This window comes from Eriocheir sinensis, chromosome 21 (genome assembly GCF_024679095.1).
Source record: "Eriocheir sinensis breed Jianghai 21 chromosome 21, ASM2467909v1, whole genome shotgun sequence".
NCBI classification, from domain to species: domain Eukaryota; kingdom Metazoa; phylum Arthropoda; class Malacostraca; order Decapoda; family Varunidae; genus Eriocheir; species Eriocheir sinensis.
In genome coordinates this window covers 16,820,157-16,842,885 of record NC_066529.1, presented here as the reverse complement: position 1 = coordinate 16,842,885, position 22,729 = coordinate 16,820,157, and the positions used below count along the sequence as shown (strand labels likewise).

General features: G+C 42.2%; 1 protein-coding gene across 1 annotated transcript; it reads left to right on the top strand.

Annotated features, from left to right (window-relative positions):
• Window positions 1–851: 851 nt before the first annotated feature.
• Window positions 852–21,031, top strand: LOC127001764 (ribosome biogenesis regulatory protein homolog). Its single transcript, XM_050866912.1, has 4 exons — window positions 852–1,121; window positions 8,299–8,436; window positions 17,039–17,159; window positions 20,160–21,031. Exons 1-4 carry the CDS (start codon window positions 964–966, stop codon window positions 20,925–20,927), a joined length of 1,185 nt encoding a protein of 394 aa, XP_050722869.1. The 5' UTR covers window positions 852–963; the 3' UTR covers window positions 20,928–21,031.
• The last annotated feature ends 1,698 nt before the right edge of the window (window positions 21,032–22,729 follow it).

Sequence of the window (22,729 nt, the reverse complement as noted above, 5' to 3'; positions counted from 1 at the left end):
TGTTGCCACGTTGTGGTGTTGGTAGTGGTGGTGGTGGTGGTGGTCGGTGTGTCCCCCTAGGTCCCTCCCCCGGGTCAAGAGGGAGAGAGAGGGAGAGGGAGAGAGATAAACAGGTGGGTTGTGGGTGGGTAGGCCGGGAGAGAGTGCTAATCTGATAATTGGCGGTCGAACTGGCAGAGCTGCACTCATGGGAATTCTGGAATCTGCCACACCTTGAACCGACTTCATGCTCCGAACAGACTTTTTTTTTTTTTATAGGTGAACTGCCTGCCACGGCTGACGAGCTTCACCTGCCCGGGTTTGTTATTCGAATCGGTGGTAGTCAGGTGTGGGTGCAGGAGCGTACGCCCGTACCGAAGGAAAACGAGGATCAAGCCTCTATATATACATGTAACCCCTGAAACTACACCTCACCCATCGTGAGTAGGGGGGGGGGGGAAGAATGCTCCCTCTTGCATGAGGGAGCACGGGCCTTTGCCAAAGGCGGCCCGTAGCAGGGAGCCGACAGACCGACTCTATCGGCGATCGAAATCTGGCCGACCAAGTCGGCCCCTCGACGAGGACTGGCGTGTCTCTGTAGTGGTGGGGGGGATTCTGGAGCTGCCTTGTGCAGGCCACTCGGCCTCTTGCAGTCTCCCTGTATTCGTATGTTCTTATGTTGTTATTATATGTCTATGAATTATATGTTCTAAAATTTTTCAGGGAACTGAGATAAGCGAAATAGGTCTATAATCAGCAGGGAGAGTTCTGTCGTATCGTATTTATATAACAAATATATTTACAATACAATACATAAATAATTATATGAGTAATAAATGAATAATCTTTTGGATCCCTTTACAAAGATGAAAGTCGCTGCTGCTGACGATGACTCTTGGAGCGGCTGCTGCGGAGCACCAGCACGTGGTGACGTAAACAAACCCTCGCGGCGGCCCACAGCCAGGCAGCAGCAGGCAGGACGTGATGGCAGACACGGACTCCACTCAGCGGGTCCAGCAGATCCTCGAGCAGGCCAGCGAGGAGCTCCAGTCCATCGCCGTGCCCAACGACGACCAGCTGGAGTATGACCTCGGCAACCTGATGGTGACCAGCACCAGCACGCTGGACGAGGCCCTCACCAGGTGGGGGCTGCTTAGTACCTAGACCTCTGACGCTTTGTATCGGCATGGATCTTAGCCACTGACTGACTGCTTCAATGTCTTTTCTACAGTCAACAGGTGCAGCCGAGCCAGGGGTGCCTCTGGCCTGCAATCCCTCCTTTGGTTTGTGTCGTAGGATTTGGGACTTCTCATGAAATTTCTATAATCATGTATTTCATGTAATGTCTTTCCTCTTTTTACTGTAGTGAGTAGAGGATACCTGGTAGATATTTTAACTGCACACCTGACATTAAACACATGCGTAGTTATGACACACTTGTGAGACCAACACTGGAATACTGCTCCACAGTGTGGGATACACACACAGAAACATTGGTAATTGATAGGTTAGAACAAATCAATACTAAGGCGGTTAGGCTCATTACAAACAATTACATTTGAACGCCTGGCACCACAACATGGATCAAACAACAGATAAACATGGAACCTCTTCACATACACAGACAAGCACACAGACTTACACTTATGTACAAGATCACAAACACCTACATTGACATTGACCCACATACATACATACACAATGCAAACAGTCAACGTACTTGTAACACACACATCCATAAATACCAAACATATCACACTAACACTGACGCATACAAACACTCATACTTTCCATGCACCATATGTGACTGGAACAGCCTCCCTCAACAGATTTTACTGTGGTACAATAGACACTTTCAGAAAACAAATACACACTCACTTGGGTAAAGATTCGTATTACGTCCATGCCAGTATCTCATAATCTACTTTATGAAACATCAGTATCTCTTCAAATATCTTTTCTACAAACCTTCAACAGTCATGAAAACGCTTTGCAAATCCAATTCAAGGACTTTTTTTTTACCCTTGAAAATATGGGATAATGTTTACGAAAGCGTGTCGCCCTGGCGCTGGCCGCGGTGACGCTGCAGCCGCCGCATCTGTAAAATAGCTCGCAGAGGGTTTAGGGTCGGGGAGCATATTTAAACTACCCCAACCGAACTTTACGACCTACTAACGGGGGGGGCTGCGCCCCCCTCGACCCCCCCTTCTCACCTGGGGGGGCTATGCCCCCCCCTGGACCCCCCCCCACATGTATATGTGACTTATTTCAGCAAGGAGGTATTTCTCGCAACACCGGCTGCAGCGTCGCCGCGGCCAGCACCAGGGGAGGCGACGCGCTTTAGTAAACATTATCCCCTATTTTCAAAAGTAAAAAAAAAGTCCTTGAATTGGATTTTCAAAGCGTTTCCATGACTGTTGAAGGTTTGTAGAAAAGATATATGAAGAGATAGTGATGTTTCATAAGGTAGGTAATGAGATACTGGCATGGACCTAAAACGAATCTTAACCTTCACTTGTCACCACAACACACCAACACTAACAATTACACTTGATTCACTTTCCTTCCCTGCACATTCGGCTCCCCCATCCCCCCAACAGCCAACACAAATATGCGTGCTATGCACCTGATAGGTGCCCTACGCATTAATAATCCAGATCCAGATCCAGATAGAGAACTCCGCAAGAATGGGGTACCAGGCAGGGAGTGCATATTCAGATACTAATCCATGGTATAAGCTAAGGATGCATAGTGTAAAAATAGCACAGGGTTGCAGACTTGGCAGAAAGCGCTCTACATTCTTTCGTTATAGAGAAATGAAATTTAAGTTCACGTGAAAAGAGAAATAAAAAGTACTAAGACTCAGGCCATAATATATATATATGGTTAAGATTCGTTTTAGGTCCGTGCCAGTATCTCATTACCTACCTTATGAAACATCAGTATCTCTTCATATATCTTTTCTACAAACCTTCAACAGTCATGGAAACGCTTTGAAAATCCAATTCAAGGACTTTTTTTTACTCTTGAAAATATGGGATAATGTTTACGAAAGCGCGTCGCCTTCTCTGGTGCTGGCCGCGGCGATGCTGCAGCGGGTGTTGCGAGAAATACCTCCTCACTGAAATAAGTCACATATACATGAGGTGGGGTTCCAGGGGGGGGTCGAGGGTCGTAGGTCGTAAAGTTCGGTTGGAGTAGTTTAAATATGTTCCCCGACCCTAAGCCCTCTGCGAGCCATTTTGTGGCTACGGCGGCTGCAGCGTCGCCGCAGCCAGCAGAGGAGGCGACGCGCTTTCATAAACATTATCCCCTATTTTCAAGAGTGAAAAAGAAGTCCTTGAATTGGATTTTCAAAGCGTTTCCATGACTGTTGAAGGTTTGTAGAAAAGATATATGAAGAGATAGTGATGTTTCATAAAGTAGATTATGAGATACTGGCACGGACCTAATACGACTATATAACTATATATATATATATATATATATATATATATATATATATATATATATATATATTATATATATTATATATATATATATATATATATATATATATATATATATATATATATATATATATAGATAGATGGAAATGGTTAAGTCAGAAAGGAAAGTAAAGGAATACTGGGACTCACAGTTTTATGAATCTGAAATGGGTGTATATTCCTGCAAGCTATTAGTATGCATGAACGCATGAACATGTAATGTGTTGAAGTGTTAATGATAAAAATGGTAGAGAACACTGTTTAGAGTGTATGCTACATGTGGTGCCCCGAGGGCTGCGACACCACTCGTGTCATCATCATCTTCACCGGCAATATTTTCCGATGACAACAGCGGTATCGACCGCTAAAACACAACACGGACTCCAACACATGATTGTCCCCACTGTTCATTTACCAACCTATACACAATTGTAATTGCCCATTAACGCACCGCTTATCTCTCTAAGCCAAAACACAATCACCAAAACAGGATCAGCCGCGGAACAAAATGTTATGAAAACAAAGCTGCGTCACCGCGTGAATTAAGCATGTCGGTTAGGTAGATTATTGTATGAGCTCGGTGTGAGTTTGATGTATGACTCACACGCCTGACGTATTACCCTCGCGATATCTGCCTATATAAGAAGCATTTTCTCCAGGCTTGACCTCAGATTAACCAGCACTCTGTTCGTGGCTGGACACTCAGTTGTCCTTCCCTAGACAACATGGGTAGAACATTCATCGTTGCTACTGTGAGTATGGAGTAATGTGGTACCATAGAGGAAAGCGTATCTAACATATCTATTGTGTTCTATTATCTTAGTTTTACTTAGGATTATATTTCTATGATACTTTATTGTGTGAGTTTTTACTCAATATTATACCAGTGTTAACGTCAGTAACCAATAGTGAAAGAAAACCTGAAAACTCATTGAGTCTAGTAAGCCAGTCGCTGGTTTAAACAATATTTTTACCCTCTGTAATATTAAGTAGTATTAAGGTAGAATAAAATACATATAAGAAAGGCGACACCGTTTCATCACCCCATTTACGAACTCCTTTAAATACTCCTAAAAGTACCAGAATTTTAAGTCAAGTGTCACTAGTACAAACAGTGTGTCGTCTCCCCTGTGTGACCCGGATTACGGGTTACAACATTGGTGTCAGGTGTGGGGTGCCGTCCTCCCCTTTGGGGTATCGGGTAACGTGACTGGCCTGGAGGGCGTGGAGGACGGGCTTGTGAGACATGTTTGGGTCCGGATGCCTGGGTGGAACAGACGTTCAGCACTTTTATTTCTTTGGCGATATCGGCATCGGATAGCTTCGACTCTGGATAAGCTTTAATATACTCATACCCTTTCTTTAATACCTTCTGTGGGTCCCCCTTTTCTTCCTCCGTTAGGATGAGTAAGAGGGCCGGAGGGAAAGCCTCTCTGAGCCGTAAAGCGGTTATCTCATTTAGCAAACTGGCATTGTCAGGCTTGAGAGCGATCAACTCGTCCCTCAATGTCTCCAGGCGGATGAGGAAGGTGCGGATGTTTTCTCCTGTCCGCCGTTTTGCCTCTCCCAATTCTTTCTGGAGGACCGAAAAGGTCCTTACTGTGGGAAACACACGTAGGAAGTCTTCCTTTACTTTGTCCCAATCCTGTCCACATCTAGTGATACAACCGAGGAGATGATCGCGCGCTGCTCCCAGGGCATATTGTTTGGCTAACTCAATCTTTCCGGTAGTGTCCCAATTTGCCTGTGTCCTGCTTTCAATATCCTCTATCCATTTCTTTGCTAGCTTATGGCATGGGAGGTTTGGTGCTTTGCTACTTTTTTCTTCTCCACCACAAAAATATAAGAGTCCCTGCACTCTACTAAAATCATTCAAGGTATGACGGCTAAGTAGCGTGACAAGATCATCATGGGCAAGGGTGATCGATTTTCCATCTTCTTTTTTGGGGGGAGGGTTCTTGCCTTCGTCTGGCATTTTTAACTCTAAAGTCTTATTCCCGTAATTCCAAGAATAACTGTCTTCTCCTCGCTTTCGGATGTGGACATACACCAGTACAATACCAATATAAACCAATATAAATCGCAAGTTTCACCACAAGTTTCACCACATGTTTCACCACATGTTTCACCACATGTTTCACCACCCCACACCTGACACCAATGTTGTAACCCGTAATCCGGGTCACACAGGGGAGACGACACACTGTTTGTACTAGTGACACTTGACTTAAAATTCTGGTACTTTTAGGAGTATTTAAAGGAGTTCGTAAATGGGGTGATGAAACGGTGTCGCCTTTCTTATATGTATTTTATTCTACCTTAATACTACTTAATATTACAGAGGGTAAAAATATTGTTTAAACCAGCGACTGGCTTACTAGACTCAATGAGTTTTCAGGTTTTCTTTCACTATTGGTTACTGACGTTAACACTGGTATAATATTGAGTAAAAACTCACACAATAAAGTATCATAGAAATATAATCCTAAGTAAAACTAAGATAATAGAACACAATAGATATGTTAGATACGCTTTCCTCTATGGTACCACATTACTCCATACTCACAGTAGCAACGATGAATGTTCTACCCATGTTGTCTAGGGAAGGACAACTGAGTGTCCAGCCACGAACAGAGTGCTGGTTAATCTGAGGTCAAGCCTGGAGAAAATGCTTCTTATATAGGCAGATATCGCGAGGGTAATACGTCAGGCGTGTGAGTCATACATCAAACTCACACCGAGCTCATACAATAATCTACCTAACCGACATGCTTAATTCACGCGGTGACGCAGCTTTGTTTTCATAACATTTTGTTCCGCGGCTGATCCTGTTTTTGCCGCGGTGATTGTGTTTTGGCTTAGAGAGATAAGCGGGTGCGTTAATGGGCAATTACAATTGTGTATAGGTTGGTAAATGAACAGTGGGGACAATCATGTGTTGGAGTCCGTGTTGTGTTTTAGCGGTCGATACCGCTGTTGTCATCGGAAAATATTGCCGGTGAAGATGATGATGACACGAGTGGTGTCGCAGCCCTCGGGGCACCACATACCCCCCCCGTGTGACCCGGATTACGGGTTACAACATACATGCAGTAAAACGGGGTAATTTGGGACAATTTTTTGGTAATTTTGGGAATATGAACGAAAAAATTCTGTGAAAATAAACATTTTATTTGTTGGGATTGCAGAATATAGGGCTAGCTAAGCTGCCAAAGCTTTTCAAAATAAAAGGAATCTTTTTCATATTTTTCTCAATTTTTTTAATGCCCGTCCTGAATTACCCCTTACTTTGGGGTATATTGGAATGGCTAGCAGTATAATGGAAAAAACATAACAAAAATGACATTCACAGATAAAATTAATATATATCACAACTTTAGAAAAAAGTACATACCAAAACCAAATTAATGCATCAGCAATCTGCCAAAAACAGTCTTTGAATGAGAGAATACCTTTATTAATCATTGGTTTCTTTAATTTAAGCACAATGTCATTGTAGCTGGTTTCATATTTGTCTCTGTTCTCTGGATACTTGAAGGCTACAAAGCTTTGCACTGACTTGTGTAACTGAGTTTTTCTCAAGTAATCACCTTTTCTTTGTACTGGGGACTGGAGGTCTGTTTTTCTAATTGTTTTAAGTCCTCCAACACCAGCTTAGAAACATGTTCTCTTGTCTGTAGGACTGATGGTTCTTCATTGGATATTTTTCTTATGATCTTGTCTGTATCTGTTGGAAAATTCCCAGATCCTTTAAATGCACTTTTTACAAGATCTATCACATCTCCCAGTTGGTCTAGTAAATTGCTCAACAAGTGAGGGAAATGTTGCTTGGGTAGGGTGGTAAATTTCCTCCCTAGGCTCAGCTTCCAGTCTGTGAGAACTTTGTACCACTTTTTCTTCATTTGTTGACATAACACAACGTCAAGGGGCTAAATATACTAAAAAATCTAAGAAAAGCGGTTTTACGTCATCCCGTTCCAAATTACCCCGTGTCTGTTGTGTAGCATTTTTCACAAAATTCATTCAGCTCAGATCCGTAAAACTTGTCTGCAAACTTACCTCATAGGACAAGGATTCTGGCCTCTTAAGTTTCTGGTCTGTATCTGTACAACAAATTGTGTAGAAGAACTAAAGTGTTTCCTTCATGCAGAGGGTGGGTTTAAAGGTTGACATTTAAAGGGCAGAATGTGGAAAGACATTTAAATTTTTAAGAGTTGTACTTTTTATAAAATTTTAGGGAATTTTGAACCCTACCCTCTACAGGTCCTAAACTAAAGGTTTTAATGATTTGGAATCCTCTAATTAATCACTTACACAATTAATTCAGGCGACCCAAATTACCCCAAATGTCCCAAATTACCCCGTTTTAAAGAAATCACAAGTTTAACACCTTACTGAGAAGAGTTGCAGAGGAAAAGGTTACTAGGCTGCTGTTTGGAGGAAGTAGACTGGAAAGAAGAGACTGTGAGAAAGTTAGACTGCAATAGAAGAGGGGGATGAACCCTTTACCTTTAACAATCACTATTGGAAAGAACCTTATCTTGAACTTGAGTGTGGTAACATATTTTGTAAGCTTCCATTAATGAGTGTTTTTTGATTATTTGATTTCTTTCATTATTATATGACTTACCTACTAATATAACCAATATTTGTTCTTTCATATTCTTCTGACTGTTTCAGAAGGAAAATAGAAGTAATTGGTAAAGAGGATGATGATTTTTGCTTTGAAGAATTTAAATGTGTAAGTCATTATTTAGTATGCACATTGTCTAAGGCTTTGGTAACCCCATGTATAACTAATAGCATATTCACTATGTCCTATATTTTGCAGAGATCCTAACAAGATTGACGACTACCTGCGTAGCCTGGCACGGGACAGTGTGCAGGCTCTACTGAACAGGGTGTGGGAGCTGCCAAGCGAACGCATCGACAGCGACATCTACGTCACATTGCCCAAACCAACCACCAGGTGGGTTTTTCACTGCTCTAGCTGGGGTGCTGTACCTACAAGTGGTATTTTGCTTCTCAAATTAATAATCTTTTGCACCATACTGGAGGCATAAGCATTAAGACATTTTTCTGTATTCCATTGCTGAAGAGACAACAAAATAGGTGCTAGTCCTAATAAGGCTGAGCTTGAGAAGTGGGATCCTTCTCATATACTTATCAATATACTTATCAAAATGGTCATTTGTCTTTTATGATTTTTCACCTTGACACTTTGGAAATCAGAGCAACTAAAATGATCAAAAGCTGAAGAGATACTAGTTAGTAAGGTACATATAAATTGTTTGAGCTGTAGAATTCTTGTTTTTTTGTTTGAGTATCTTCCTGACATGCTTGAAAGAGTTGTTGGGTACCCCAACACATCCCTATTCTGCCCACAATGGTTATAAACTTCACTAATAACAAACTCCTCTGCAGTCCCTCCCTACCCGCACAGAAACTCACCCCTTACTTCCACCTGAGGTGTTCGGTTGAGAACATTATGATAATTTAGTGTAGTTTTGTGTATCCTTTTTTCTCACTAAACTGTATGTTATGCATATCTTTCAAGTTTTGTGCATCTCAGCCTTAGTGTGGATAATTTTCAAAACTTGCCTGCACCATAAGATGAAATGGTGATCAGTTTCTGGACCAGCCCCCATGCGGATAATGTAGATATGGATAACTGACCTTTTACTATCCCATTGAGGAATTCTTGAAGAAGAGAGGCAGGATGGGGGGGAGGGGTATGTGAGGATTGTGATAAGGATGTTTATGAACAGGAAGAGCTGGTGACTCCTTTTTCTAGCAGTTACCTCAGGGGCAGTGTTGAGAGGGAACAGGTTGTCAGAACCATAAAAAGATAAATGAGAGGTGGGAATGTAAGCATAGAAATAAAGAGGGTATTAAGGATTAGTATAGTCTTACCAACCTTGACCTGCACCTCAGAAATGTTGACCTGTAAAAATCCACAACAGATATGGATATGTGCTGTAGAGATGAGGTGTTAAAAAAGAGGTGACCAACAAGGTTAGATGGGGTGAATAATGAAGAGGTTGTGGTATGACTGTGAATGCAAAATGTATGGAGTACAATGTAGTGAAATGAGTGTTTTAATTTCATGAGATAGTTTGAGGATGTGATGACGATACAGAATTATAATTTTGTAAAGGTGTGTGAGTCGATAGAAGGGTAGGATACAACATGATTTTCATAAAGTAGACTGATAACTTTGAAGAATATACGTAGGAAAAAAATTGTATGGAGAATGTGTGTTGCAAAGGGTAATGTCTAAAAACTCTTCTGCCAAAGCCATCCTGCCAAAGGGAGTTCTGAGGGAGAACAGAGCATCAGATAGACTAGTAGAGTTAACAATGAATGCTAGAGACACTGATTTTGTCCTCTTCTTAGCAGAGGGAACATTGGTCTCATGGATCCTTTATACACATCTGCCAGCAAAAATTTTAGTTTGTTAAACTTTAATTTTCCCATCGTTTAGGCTTCATAGCACACGTTTAGCTAGAATTGTTGCAGTGTATATTCAAACTTCCTCCAGCTTCTCACTCAGGACTATCTATTAATGAGATATGTTGACAGAGATGCAGATGGAAATGTATTGTTCGAAAAAAATGCAACACTGTGAGTATGAATACAGTAAACCCTCGATATAAAGGACCCGCTGATAACAGATTTTGGATATAATGCACAAGGTCAGAGGGTCAGAAATCCACGGGGACTGACTGAGAATAGTTTGTGAACCAGCTGTGCCGGGTAACTGCAATAACGTCTGCTAGCCACCTCACCCTCCTCCCATTATCTGCTGTCCCATCCTTCATTTACTGTAGTATTTTTCAGCCCACCTGATGAAATATTTTCCTCCTTGTGGATCCCATTCAAATGAAGAAGGTATTTTACACCAGAAAGTCTTATGCATCAATCCAGGACATAAATGTAATGGAAAATAGCTGAGTGTTGTGAGTGTCGGTATTGACACGGCTTAAGGGGTTGAGGTGGGGCTAGGTAGGTTAGGTTAAGTTAGGTTTGGTTAGTTAAATTTGTTTGGCATGTGGTGTGGGGCGACGGAAATACGTATCGCAGGACGGGACAGGGCGGTGGCAGTCCGCTCCACGGGTCGGTGTTGCGAGAAATACTTCCTTGCAGTAATAAGTCACTCTCCTGTCCACCACACATGCACACTGGGGGAATACATAGTGGGAAAAACATTAATTTGCTTTTTTTTTTCTAGTTTGTCCACTTGTGATCTTTGTGAGCAGTGAGTGAAATATAGAAATTCAGTTAGCAAGTTGAATCTCTCTCTGCGAGCTATTTTGTGGCTGCAGTGGTGGGTGGCGGCGGGTGCACCACAAGCATCGAAAAGTCAATAATTTAATTATTTGTGACAGAAACAATTAGCAGATTATTTTATAACACTATCAAAACTACCAAAAAACAGTTTTCTCTGCCAATGCGAGATTGGCGCACTTATAAATTTCTACCCATACCCATAACTGCCCCCGCACAGGGCCCCACTGCCAACCTGGCAGCCTCAGTGCTTCGCAGTCTGTCGCCAAGTGTTCTATGTGGCTATACATACAACGTGCAGACAACATACACAATAAAAAAACTATATGCCTACGTTCATTTAACTATAGTATTAGGTTCGTCGGTAATATTATTTGTATTTTTTTATTTCTGCCGCTCATAATGGACTGTTGGCATTAACGGACAAAGTTCCCCCCAATTAGTCCGTTATATTGAGGGTTTACTGTACTTATATTCTCCAATTTTAATCTTGTTCCTGTAGAGGTATACCTATGACTTACTAGTAACTGATGGTCCGGCACTTCTTTAAGTCTGGATTAAATTGCGAGAGGAAGCTTGTAACTATTGCAACCACCAAAGTAGTTTTCTGGGCAGTCACAGATGGCATTGTGTAGCACACACTCCTTGACTACTATATATTTCAGCGGCGGACAAACGCTGTTTTTCGCAAATATTCCCTAAACGAATCGTTGGATCAGTATGATATTTCAGCACACTATAATTAACATCCGGACCTAATTTATGGCTAACATACCATATTACTATATGTGTTATGTGAGGAGTTTACTGACTGATATTAAGCCTAATCCAGTCATCATATCTAAGGTGTTATACAGAATCGGACGAGTGTGGGGTACTCGTCTAACCCCTCCACCAACGTCCTGAACAACCCCCAGACCACTCCTTCCCTACCCCAATATCTCAGTATCCCCCTCCTCGTTTCCCTCTTCACCATCACTCACACCATCCCCCTTCCCCAGCCCGAGAATGACTTGCAGAGGCAAGGTATAACTCATGACTGCCGAGGCGCATCCAGGTGTTGTACAGTTATCAACGTGAAATACGTCTTGCCTCCATGGAATTGTACCATGCTCTTAGTTAATAATCATATCTATACATATACACCTACATAACATTCTAATATATAATACAGTGATGGGAGAAATAGGGAGGGACACAAGAGTGATGAGGGAGGCGAGGAGCTAGGGGGAGAAGAGGAGGGATAATGAGAGCGAGAAGGAGGAGAAGTAGTTGTGGTTAGGAATAGTTTTTTTTTTTGGGGGGGGCACACTTTCATTCGAATGCGTCAACATGACTCGGGTTTGTGTTATTTTTCACGAGTAAACTCCTCACATAACACATATAGTAATGTGGTATGTTAGCCATAAATTAGGTCCGGATGTTAATTGTAATGTGCTGAAATATCATACTGATCCAACGATTCGTCTAGGAGATATTTGCGAAAAACAGCGTTTGTCCGCCGCTGAAATGTATAGTAGTTTATGCAGCTCAGCTTTATGTTGATCCTTCATATATTTAGATCTTAAACCTTATTCTAATACTCAAGGAAAAGGAAAATAGAGAAGAATGTAGCAGCTACAGGAGTACAGATTACTGAGTGGACCAGGGAAAGCCAGAGTGGGGAAGCTTGATCCAAGGCTGAAAGTGAGTGGTACAGAGGAGTCATTGGTTGCAGGCCTGTTTGCAGATGATACAGTGTTGTTGGCAGAGAATGAGGGGATGCTGCAGAGGATAGTGGATGAGTTTGACAGGGTGTGTAAGAGGAGAAAGCTGAGAGTGAATGCTGGAAAGAGTAAGGTTATGTTATTTGAAAGGGTGAGAGAACAGGTCATTGATTTTGCAAAGCTGTACAGAGTTAGAACAGAGGGTACAATGAAGTGTTGGAGAAGGTTAGGGGAGGGGAGAATGGAGGAGGTGGAAATGAGTTATATAAGAGGGGCATGTGGTGTGTCAGGATGGGATGGAGAAAGTAATGAAAGTGTGTATGAGTGGTTTGATATGGGTGCGACAGCGAAAGGAGGGGAGTGGTGGAGTGGGTGAAGCGTAGTGCATTGAGATGGTTTGGACATGTGATGAGAATAGGGGTGAATGAATTCATGAAGAGAGTGTATGAGGAAAGGATTGAGCGAGGGGGTGTCAGGGGAAAAACACCTGTGAAGTTGATCAATAGGGTGAGTGAGTATTGGAGTGAGAGAGTTGGAAGTAGCAGGATTGAATGTGCTGAGAGGGAGTGCCAGAACAGGGAGAGATGGAGACACTTTTGCCGCGGCCACCCCCTGGAGGGGAGTTCCTATGAGGGAGCAAGGCGTCAGAGATATAGATGGATAGATAGACCAGGGAAAGTATATGGTAGAGTTTTGAGTGAGAAGTTGGTTAAATTAACTGAGGGAATGACAATTGAAGCTCTATATTGTATGTCACTTGTGTGCCACAAGCTGTGATTTTTCAGTCACAGCCGAGTGGCCTAAGACTACCCACATGCTGTCCAGAAGACCACCCATCAACCTGGACTCTAGATTCTAGGATCAAAGATGAGCTCTGGGGGGGCAGCATGAGCCAATGCAAGATGGCGCCACTATAAATACCTGCCTGCTCCACAACGGGCTGGGCCATACCAGCCAAGCAAGCCTACCGGTGCCATAGGCGAAAACTTAAAAAAAAAAAAAAAGAAAAGTCATGGCTCTCAGGCACGAATGGTATTGGTGATGTCCACATTGATGCTGGGCCAATAAATAGTCTCCCTCCAGCCCAGCATTTCTTGGTGCCACGTTACCTAATGCAGCTGCCAAATGCAGCATTAGGGAGTTGTGCTGTGGGTTGTGTCTCTGCCTTTTGCTTGTAAGAAACCTTCTATGGCTTGTGTTGCAAGACGCTTCTGACTGTGATGGGTGGGGCCTCTAGAACTGAGGCAGGAGAAATAGCAACCTCATATGCCCAGCAGCACAGAGCCTCATTACTGCCCCCTTTGAAGTTCCGCTGCAGTATTTCTAGCACCTCTTCCACCGTCTTCGTTGTGTTAGGGCACACCTGCAGTGTGTGCTCCAACACACATTGTCTCTCCAGCGACAGGGCCTTCCTCTGTGAGATCACTGAAATGAGGTGCTTCTCCTGGGGTGGGTTGCTCATGTCAACCATCATTGTGTAGTTCTTCCAATTCTGCCTCCACTCCCGAAATTTCTTGAGTGAAGCATCCAAGCTGCAAAGTCCATGGTCTGGACCCAGCAGTTGTTGAGAAGGCGGGGCTGAGGCGGTGTACCTGATACAACTGAGTCTAGAAGTGGTGGGGGACTGGGGTGGAGGGTTCTCTTGAGGGGCCCGGTGGTCGGTGGATAGCCACGCCCATTAGTGGTGCAGGCAAATTTTAAGTGGTTGCCATGACACATGACTTGCTTGACCCATGCTGTCCCCCGTTGCTCCTCTTGACTGAAGTCGCTGACATAAGGGTTGATTGAAGGTCTGGTCAGTATGTGGATTCTTTTCTGTCACTGTGATAGTTGAAAATTTTCACCATCTTGTGATGGGACGTTAACCCAGGTCTTTGGGCGCACCACTTCCTTGCGCTGATCATTCGGCCACCACCTCCCAATTTTGGGGGCATAAGAGTTTGATTGCTAAATCCTGTTACTTAAAGTGAGGTGAACTGTTGAAGGAATTTAATAAGACTTACAAAAATAATGAGTGTTTACCGTTTTGCCGTTGATAAGGTTTCAGGCCCCGATCCGCTGCCAGCGCAGCGCTTCACTGGGCCGTCAATATTATAACAATAATGTTAGCACTGGAAATTGTCCTCAATCCTCATGATTGTAAGCTCATAGGATTTAGTGAATAAGTGAGTCTTCAGTGCTTTCTTGAATGTTGCCAGATTGCCACTATTCTGAACTTCCTCGGATAATCCATTATAGAGCCATGGGGCACTCTTCTCAAATGCTCTAAAACCCAGTTCTAGGTTAACTCTGGGCTCATGGAGTCTATACTGTTTTGCACTGTCTCAGCGACATAGCGGTGTCCAGATTAAAATCCTGTAGTAAATTTCTCATATATCCAGGTTTACCAAGTTGTGTTGCTTGATAAGTCAAGACACTTATTTTGTAGACTATTCGTGCCTTAATGGGCAGCCAGTGTTAATCTATAAGGGCAGGTGTTATTCTCTAACGTGGCGGCAGACCCTTTACTAGCCTTGCAGCTTTGTTCATGACTAGTTGTAGTTTCCTCAGCAGATATTTAGGGAGGCCATAATAAAGTGAATTACAATAATCCAGTTTACTAGTTACATGATTACTGTATTTGACGGCTTATAAGACGCATGGGCTTATTTCGGCAGGCATTTGAAAAAAAAATAATAATAAATGGGTTTGAACCATAAGTGTCAGGTGAAGATTTTTCGCCCGACATTCGTATCCCTCCCCACCATCATGTCATTAAAGTTTCACGAGTATTCAGATCCTTATCAAATCCCAATATTTTACATTTAAAACCCTTAATATATGCTGGGGCCTACCAGGATTGGTCCTTCTTATAGACTCAGGGGTACTGCTTTGAGATGTAAACAAACATGGCGGAGACAGCGACATTCAGAGGGGTAACGGGTATAAAGTTTGTGCGTCATATTTCTTTATGTTTATTTTACATCATAAGTCTAGTTGTTGTAATATTCTAGTACATTTTTTAAATATAAGGAAGTGTGAAATTTCAAACTTGAATATGCTTCCATGTTTGTTGAACATGTTTGTAAAGTAAGAATGTTAAAAGATAAGCTCAGAATTGAGAAACAGGCACTTGTAAATATCAAATAATAACCCATCTTCTCAATATCTCGTCAATATTATCCATATATTGTTTGTGTTTATCAATCAAAGTTAAACAGTTTTATGATGAAGGTCTGTCTTACCTCAATGATCCCTGTCTACTAAGAAAACGAAGCGTGTCTTGCGTGTGTTGTCAGGTTTGGTGTACAACTGTCCACTAGTTTGTTTAGGTGCAAGCATTGTCACCTAATTTTTTTCCTGACTGGTCTCATTTTATATGAAGTAGTGGTAAGTACTACTGTTATACACTTACTTTAGAAAAGAGTTGCCATTGCTGCTGTAAAAGCAATTGCCACCTTGTTTACATTTACAGAGAGGTTTGCAGTTTAATTTAAGTGCCATTGATGCAGTAAAACTTCACTAGACAGTGGCCAAAAGCTGGACCTTGACTTTATAAGATGCAGGGTGATTTTCAGGGACATTTAAAAAAAAAAAAAAAAAGCTTGTCTTATAAGCCGTCAAATACAGTATATACAAGCATCTTCATGGTCTTATCATCCAAGTGCTTCTTGACAAATGAAATGTTTCTTAGATGGTAGCCTGCTGTTCTCACCACCTGGTTGATCTGTTCTTTAAAAGATAGAGTACAATCAGTTATCACACCTAGGTCTTTGACTGCCTTTTTTACAGTCATAGTGCCAGCATTAGTCCAAAGAGTGGAGATATCGAGCCTCCTGAGATCCTTGTTCTTCCCCACCATCAGGCATTCAGCTTTGTCCTCATTCAGCTTCAATTGCTATGAATTCATCCTTTTCCCAACATCATCCATAATTCTGCTCAGTTTATCTTCACTGTTTTCCACGTCACTCAGCGACGGATAGAGCTGTGTATCATTGGCATACAGTATAAAATCAGCTCCATGCTTTCTTAGCAAATGTGAAAGTCCAATAGTATACACACAGAATAAGATTGGACCCAGTACACTTCCCTGAGGGACTTCTCTTTGCATAAGTTTATGAGCAGAAAAAGATTTACCTATTTGCACACAGTATGTTTTGTTCTCAAGATAGCTCCTCAGATAATCAAGTGCACCACCCACAATTCCAATGTTTATACAGTCTTGAAGCAATAAACTGTGCTCCACCATGTCAAATGCAACACTCAAGTCTAACAAAATCAGAACACCACACTCCCCTTCATCCATGAGTACAAGTAAATTGTTTACTTGTACTTGTGTTGCAAAAAGTACAGGAAAAAGTTTTGAGAGAAGACATATGAAGTGTGTGTGGGTCAAATGTAAGTTCTGTGGTTTAGAAATATTCTTGCCATATTCATGCACCATCATTGTCGTAATATTTCTCTGCTTGTAGTACCTCATACTGCAATTCCCAACATTTTAGTATGATAATGTTTCTGCTCAATACATTTCTGTATAAATGATCCAAGTTTTTCATCTATTTTGCCATGATCATTTGTGTAATTTTTCACATTTTCTAGATTGCCAAGAGAAAAACCGGTACCTAAGGCACGTCCTCCTACAAGGTGGGAAAAGTATGCCAGTGAGAAAGGTCTCCAGAAGAGGAAGAAGGACAAGAAAGTCTGGGATGAAACTCTCAAGGTACTGTATGGGCCAAGTTCATCATCATCATAGTCATCTGTCACTTTTATTAGATATGCTCTTATTGCATGATATAAGTAGGGAGTGACAATGCATTTCCACAATACAATAAAAGTCCTCTAATCCAGAATGCAGTGGGTCACGAACCCTCTGGATTATCAGATTTTTTTAATTACCTGGAGGGCACCTCAAAATGTTCAGAACACCCTGCCAACACACAGACACACCTGGTGAACCTTAACATTCAGGAGGATGGAACAGCCGCCGCTGCCACCCTGCTGCACAGCCACACCCTCGCCAAAGGACACTAAGAACGTGCACATACATACATATTCATATACCTGTAGTTGACTTAAACTGGCCATAATGCTGTGCAATGCCTTAATATGACTTTTGCAGTGAGGTGGCAGAGAGACGATGAGGACGGCGGTGATTGTAAACAAAGAAAAAAATGAGATGCGCCGTGCACCTCCACAGTGCCCTTCCAAATATTAGTGTTTATTCTACATTTTAATCGCTTGTTGCTGTTTTTTGTTTTGTTTTGCCTAAGTGGTCTAGTGGTCAGGGTGCCTTGCTACCATTGCGTGGGCCTGGGTTTGAATACTGGCCCAGGCAATCGGCATGCAGCCCACCCAGCTGTTCATCCTCCCTTTTGGGCAGGCTGATAAATCTCGGGAAACCTGTGGAAGGTAAACTGTAGCAATCCTGGATTTCACACTGGCCTGTGCTCCAGGGTAATTGGTTTTTGCCTACCACAGGCTCAAAGGGCCACGCTCAGCTGTAGCATATGCACCCACCTTTACCTTACCTTTGACTGACTGACTGGAGGGTTGGCATGATGTAGTGTTTGAGGTGAGCTAGCGAGGGCAAGGGTGATTGTAAACAAAGAAATATATGAGGTGCACCGTGAGATTTTCATAGTGCCTTTCCAAACGTGATAGTTTATTCTGCATTTTTTTTTTTATTTATTTATTTATTTATTTATTTTTTTTTTTTTTAATACTGGCTGTCAGTGTGGGTGCAAAATATGATAGTTCAGTGCACCACTTTCACCTTTTTTTAGTATTTTCAATTTTTACCCCCAAAATGCCTTGATTCTACTGAAAAAGCTAAAAGTGACCCTCGGCTGAAAATTCCAAACTATCAGATTTCTGGATTATATTGGACTTTTATTGTGTATTTCACACAATATATTTCCTAGAAGATTAAATGCAGAGTAAGTCACACACACACACAAAGAAAATACAGGATGAAACACCTTCCCAGAAATGGTGAGGTTAAAAATCTTAGTAAAGGTTGCAGCTGTCTCCCTTATCAAGGCCAAGCTCCCAGACCCCATTGGCAGCAATACTTGTTTATACAGAGCCATAACTTTAGGAGTCCAGCATTGGTGAGATTGATTGCTAACTACCACACTCCCCTTGTAGCATGGAAAAAATATTCAACATTTCTGGCTGTGAGTGAATTATCTGTGAATGCAACACAGCACTACCTACTTTTAATTCATACAAACACCTATTATACAGGAACTATCTTATATAGGTTTGCTGGCCTCTTGCAGACTCCTTATGATTTTAATCAGTTGTGCTGGGCTAAGCTTATTTTTAAACGAACATTACTCTGCAGCCACAACATCAGCAATTAGTTGTTGATCCAAGTCAGTGAATATTTTTCATTATCAACATGTAGTGGTTAGCACTCCTAGCTATGAATCCCTGAGCCTGGGTTTGATCCAGGACTGGGGCAGTCAGCACCCAGCTGTCTATCCTCCCTTTTGCCACACTTGTCCTGTGTCCGAGGGTAGTGGGTTCTTACCTACCGCAGGCTCCAGGGCCAACGAGACAGAGATAAGCTCCAAGACCAGATGCAGCTTTGCACATGACCTGAACCTTACACTTGTCTTCACCTAAGTTCTTTCTTTTAAGGTTTTCTGTCTGTGTGTTAGCTGTGTTCTCTTGTTTTTTTCATAATATAATGAATCACATTACATCAAGCTTAATAATCTTTGAATTCAGTAACTGAGGTTACTTTTTACTTTTAATACTTGCATACTTTATTAATATGAAACATTTGACTTTCACTAAAGGTATGTTCTGCTGGAGGTATTTTTGGTGCTGATTATTGTTTTCTGTTTTAAAATATTATCTTTTAGTATATTTTAAATGCCAAGGATGTCTGGTAAATACCTTTATACCTATTCTCACCTTATGAGTAGATGCCAATTAATTAGACAACTACTTTTGTTGTAACAGAACTATAGAATTAAGATGAAAAGATAAAGTGAAGAGTTAAATGATAAATAGGAAAATAGATTGAATGACAATATTGAGTAACATCACTACATTAGGTCTTTGAAAAAAATCATAGGACGGGTAATGTTTTTTTCATGTCCGCCTTTCCTGGGCTTAATTCAAACATGTCACTGTGAATTTGTGTAATAGTTCCTCCCAGGCTAATACTCGGTTCATCCTCTCAGTCCTAAGTCTTTCCTTGACAGTAGGAACGGATGCACATGTGTTTAAAGGTTCTCATGTGTCCCATCCTTTGCAAGAAGATAAGGAAAATTAGGATTACATAGGAATAGTCAGCAACTTGCCACAGCTTGCCACACCACCTCAAGCACCACTCTAAACAGAGGCCTTATGTGTGTAGAAAGTTATTCCATCACTTCACCATAGCAATACCACTTGGCCTAAAGACTTCAGCTTTGAAGCAGATTGAAGAGGAAGGATGGATAAGTTTCATGCTGTTAAAATGAAAGCTATATGTCTTAGCAGAGCTGAGAAATTGGTAATAATGGAAGATGAGCAATTTCTTAGAAACTATCAAACCTCCCTGTCACAATATCAAACATTCCCATCCTTCAAGGGGCTAATATTATGAGTATGTAGTTGTGCTTTGAAAGGCTCACTTAGTTAAAAAGGAAAATTAATTATTTTGCAAGTAATTTTTTATGATACTATATTTGATGGCTTCATAATATTGTTTCTTTTTTCTCAGCGCTGGGTTCCTCGCTACGGTTACCGCAAGATTGAAGCAGAGAAAGAGAAGAACTGGGTGAAGGAAGTTCCAGCTACTGCCAACCCTTATGAGGACCAATTTGCCAAGGCAGCTGAGATGAAGAAGGAAAACGTTGCCAAAAATGAATTCCAGCGTTTGCGCAACATTGCCAAAAGCAGGAAGCTGAAGGTTCCCAATGTAGGTATTACAGGCAACGAATATGCTTCCACCAAGGAACTCAGTCTGGCCATGCACCATGCCAAACATGCAACTGCCTCCCTGGGTAAGTTTCAGCCCGACCTTCCCAATGAGAAGAAAGTCAAGGGCCTGGGCAAGAAACGCAAGATGGAGTTCACCACTGGTAGCGGCCAAATGGAGAAGAAACGCAACATGGAAGTCTTGGAGAAGATTGACAAGCCAGGCCTGAACCTTGACGGTGCTGTCCACAAGCAGATCCGGGACGAGAACGTGGCCATGGACCTCAAGCGCAAGGGAGGGAAGCAGAACCCCAGGAGATCCAAGATGGGCGGCCGGCATAGAACCAAGTCTGACCAAAAGGCTATCAAGCAGGGGAAGGGATTCCAGGGCAAGGGCAAGGGCAAGGGAAAGAGTATGGGCATGGGAAATGGGAAGGGAAAGGGTAACCCAAAAGCTGCTTTTGGAAAGAAAACCAGTAAACCTAATATGCAGGCCAAAGGCAGAGGTGGAGGGAAAGGTGCAGGAAAAGGTGCAGGGAAAGGAAAGATGAAGGGCAAAGGTAAAGGTTAATAGGCATGTGATTACTAATATTGTCAATCTGGAAGAGTTATTGGAGAATGTTGAAAACATATTAATGTTAGATGCTCTACAGCAGATAAAAAGTTTTTTTTTTAGATTGAGTTTATATAACCTTTCCCCAAAGTGCAGATGGTAAAAGGTGAAGGTGGGTGTACCTATATGCTACAGCTGTGCATGGCTGTGGTGGTCATCCCCGATCCATTGGCCCTTTGAGCCTGTGGTAGGTAAGAACACCTTGCCCTGGGACATAGCCAGTGACTTCTGGGTTACCAGTTTGCCTACCTCAGGTTTCCCCAGGTACCCATTTATCGACCAGCCCAAAAGGGAGGATGAGCAGCTGGGTGAGTTACGTGCTGCCTGCCCGGGCTGGGACTCAAACCCAGGCCCTCAGAGTAGTACCCAGGAACACTGACCACTAGACATGAAGGCATAAAACCAGGGGTGTGGAGTCAGAGTTGGTGGAGTTGGTTACTTTTGGCTGGAGTCAGATGTAAATACATGCAAAAATAAAATATAGATGAGTGCTGTACCCTGAGTGATATAATGTTGCTGTGACCGTTCCTGTGCGCTCCCCAAAAGTTCGCCCGTGTCAAAATCAGGGGTGTGGAGTCAGAGTTAAAAATTTCTGACTCCGACTCCGACTCCGGGAAATTTTAAAGTTACGACTCCGACTCCGACTCCGGCCCCCCTTCCCCTTCCCTTCAACTTCAAATCTTTTATCTATTTATTTATTTATTTATTATTTTTTTTAAGGTGCTGCCTGTAGCATTAGTAAACTCTTGAGGTCCTCTTGGATGGCCCCAGCCAGAGAATAGTTCTTGAACCGATCGCACCTGGTCACTGCATTAGCTTGCCATCTTGCTCTCCTCCGTTTATATGGTTTCCCATCCCTCAGTTACATTAGTTCAAACAAGGTTGCCAGTAGAGGGGGAGGGTCAGGGGGGCCGGAGTCTGAGTTGGAGTCTCGACACTAAAATTTCCCGGAGTCGGAGTCGGAAATTTTTAACTCCGACCCCACACCCCTGCATAGAACTAAGACAAAATGAATTAATGGTCTGATATACTAGCTTTGAATATAGCAAAGTAGTGAAGAAAAATAGACTAAACCCGACATCAACATAGAGCTCTCCTGCCCTGTTCTGTCTGAATCCCTCCTCAGGGTAGCCACATCAGAAGAGTTATTGCTTCAATTTTACACCCCCTGTATAACATTCACACCACTCCCACCCTTCTCTCCTGCATGGATTCCTTTATCTCACTAGTCCATTTTACTGGTGCTTTCCTTGCCACTGCCTTCATGGTACCATACAGCAGTTAGCACGACTAGCCACGAATCTGTGTGCCCTAATTCAAATCCTGGCCTAGGTAGTTAGTGCGCTGTTCAGCCAGCTATTCATCCTTCCTTGTTGGCTTATCGATAAGTGTATACCTGAAGAAACGTGGAGAAGTTAAACTGATAACCTAGATATCACATTTGCCATGTCCTAGGGTTATGGGTTTACGCCCACCACAGGCTCAAGGGCCAATGAGACAGCTGAGCACCAAGGCCATGTGCAGCAGTGGCGGATCCAGGGGGCAGGGCCGCCACCTCAGGACCTAAATTGCGCTCTTTCAAAGATTCACTGAGATCTGGGGGGGTATCATTCCTGTGAACACTACTACTAGCCTAATAATTATAAGGATAATAATAATGACAATACAACAATATATACTATATATATATATATATCTCATATATATATATATATATATATATATATATATATATATATATATATATATATATATATAAT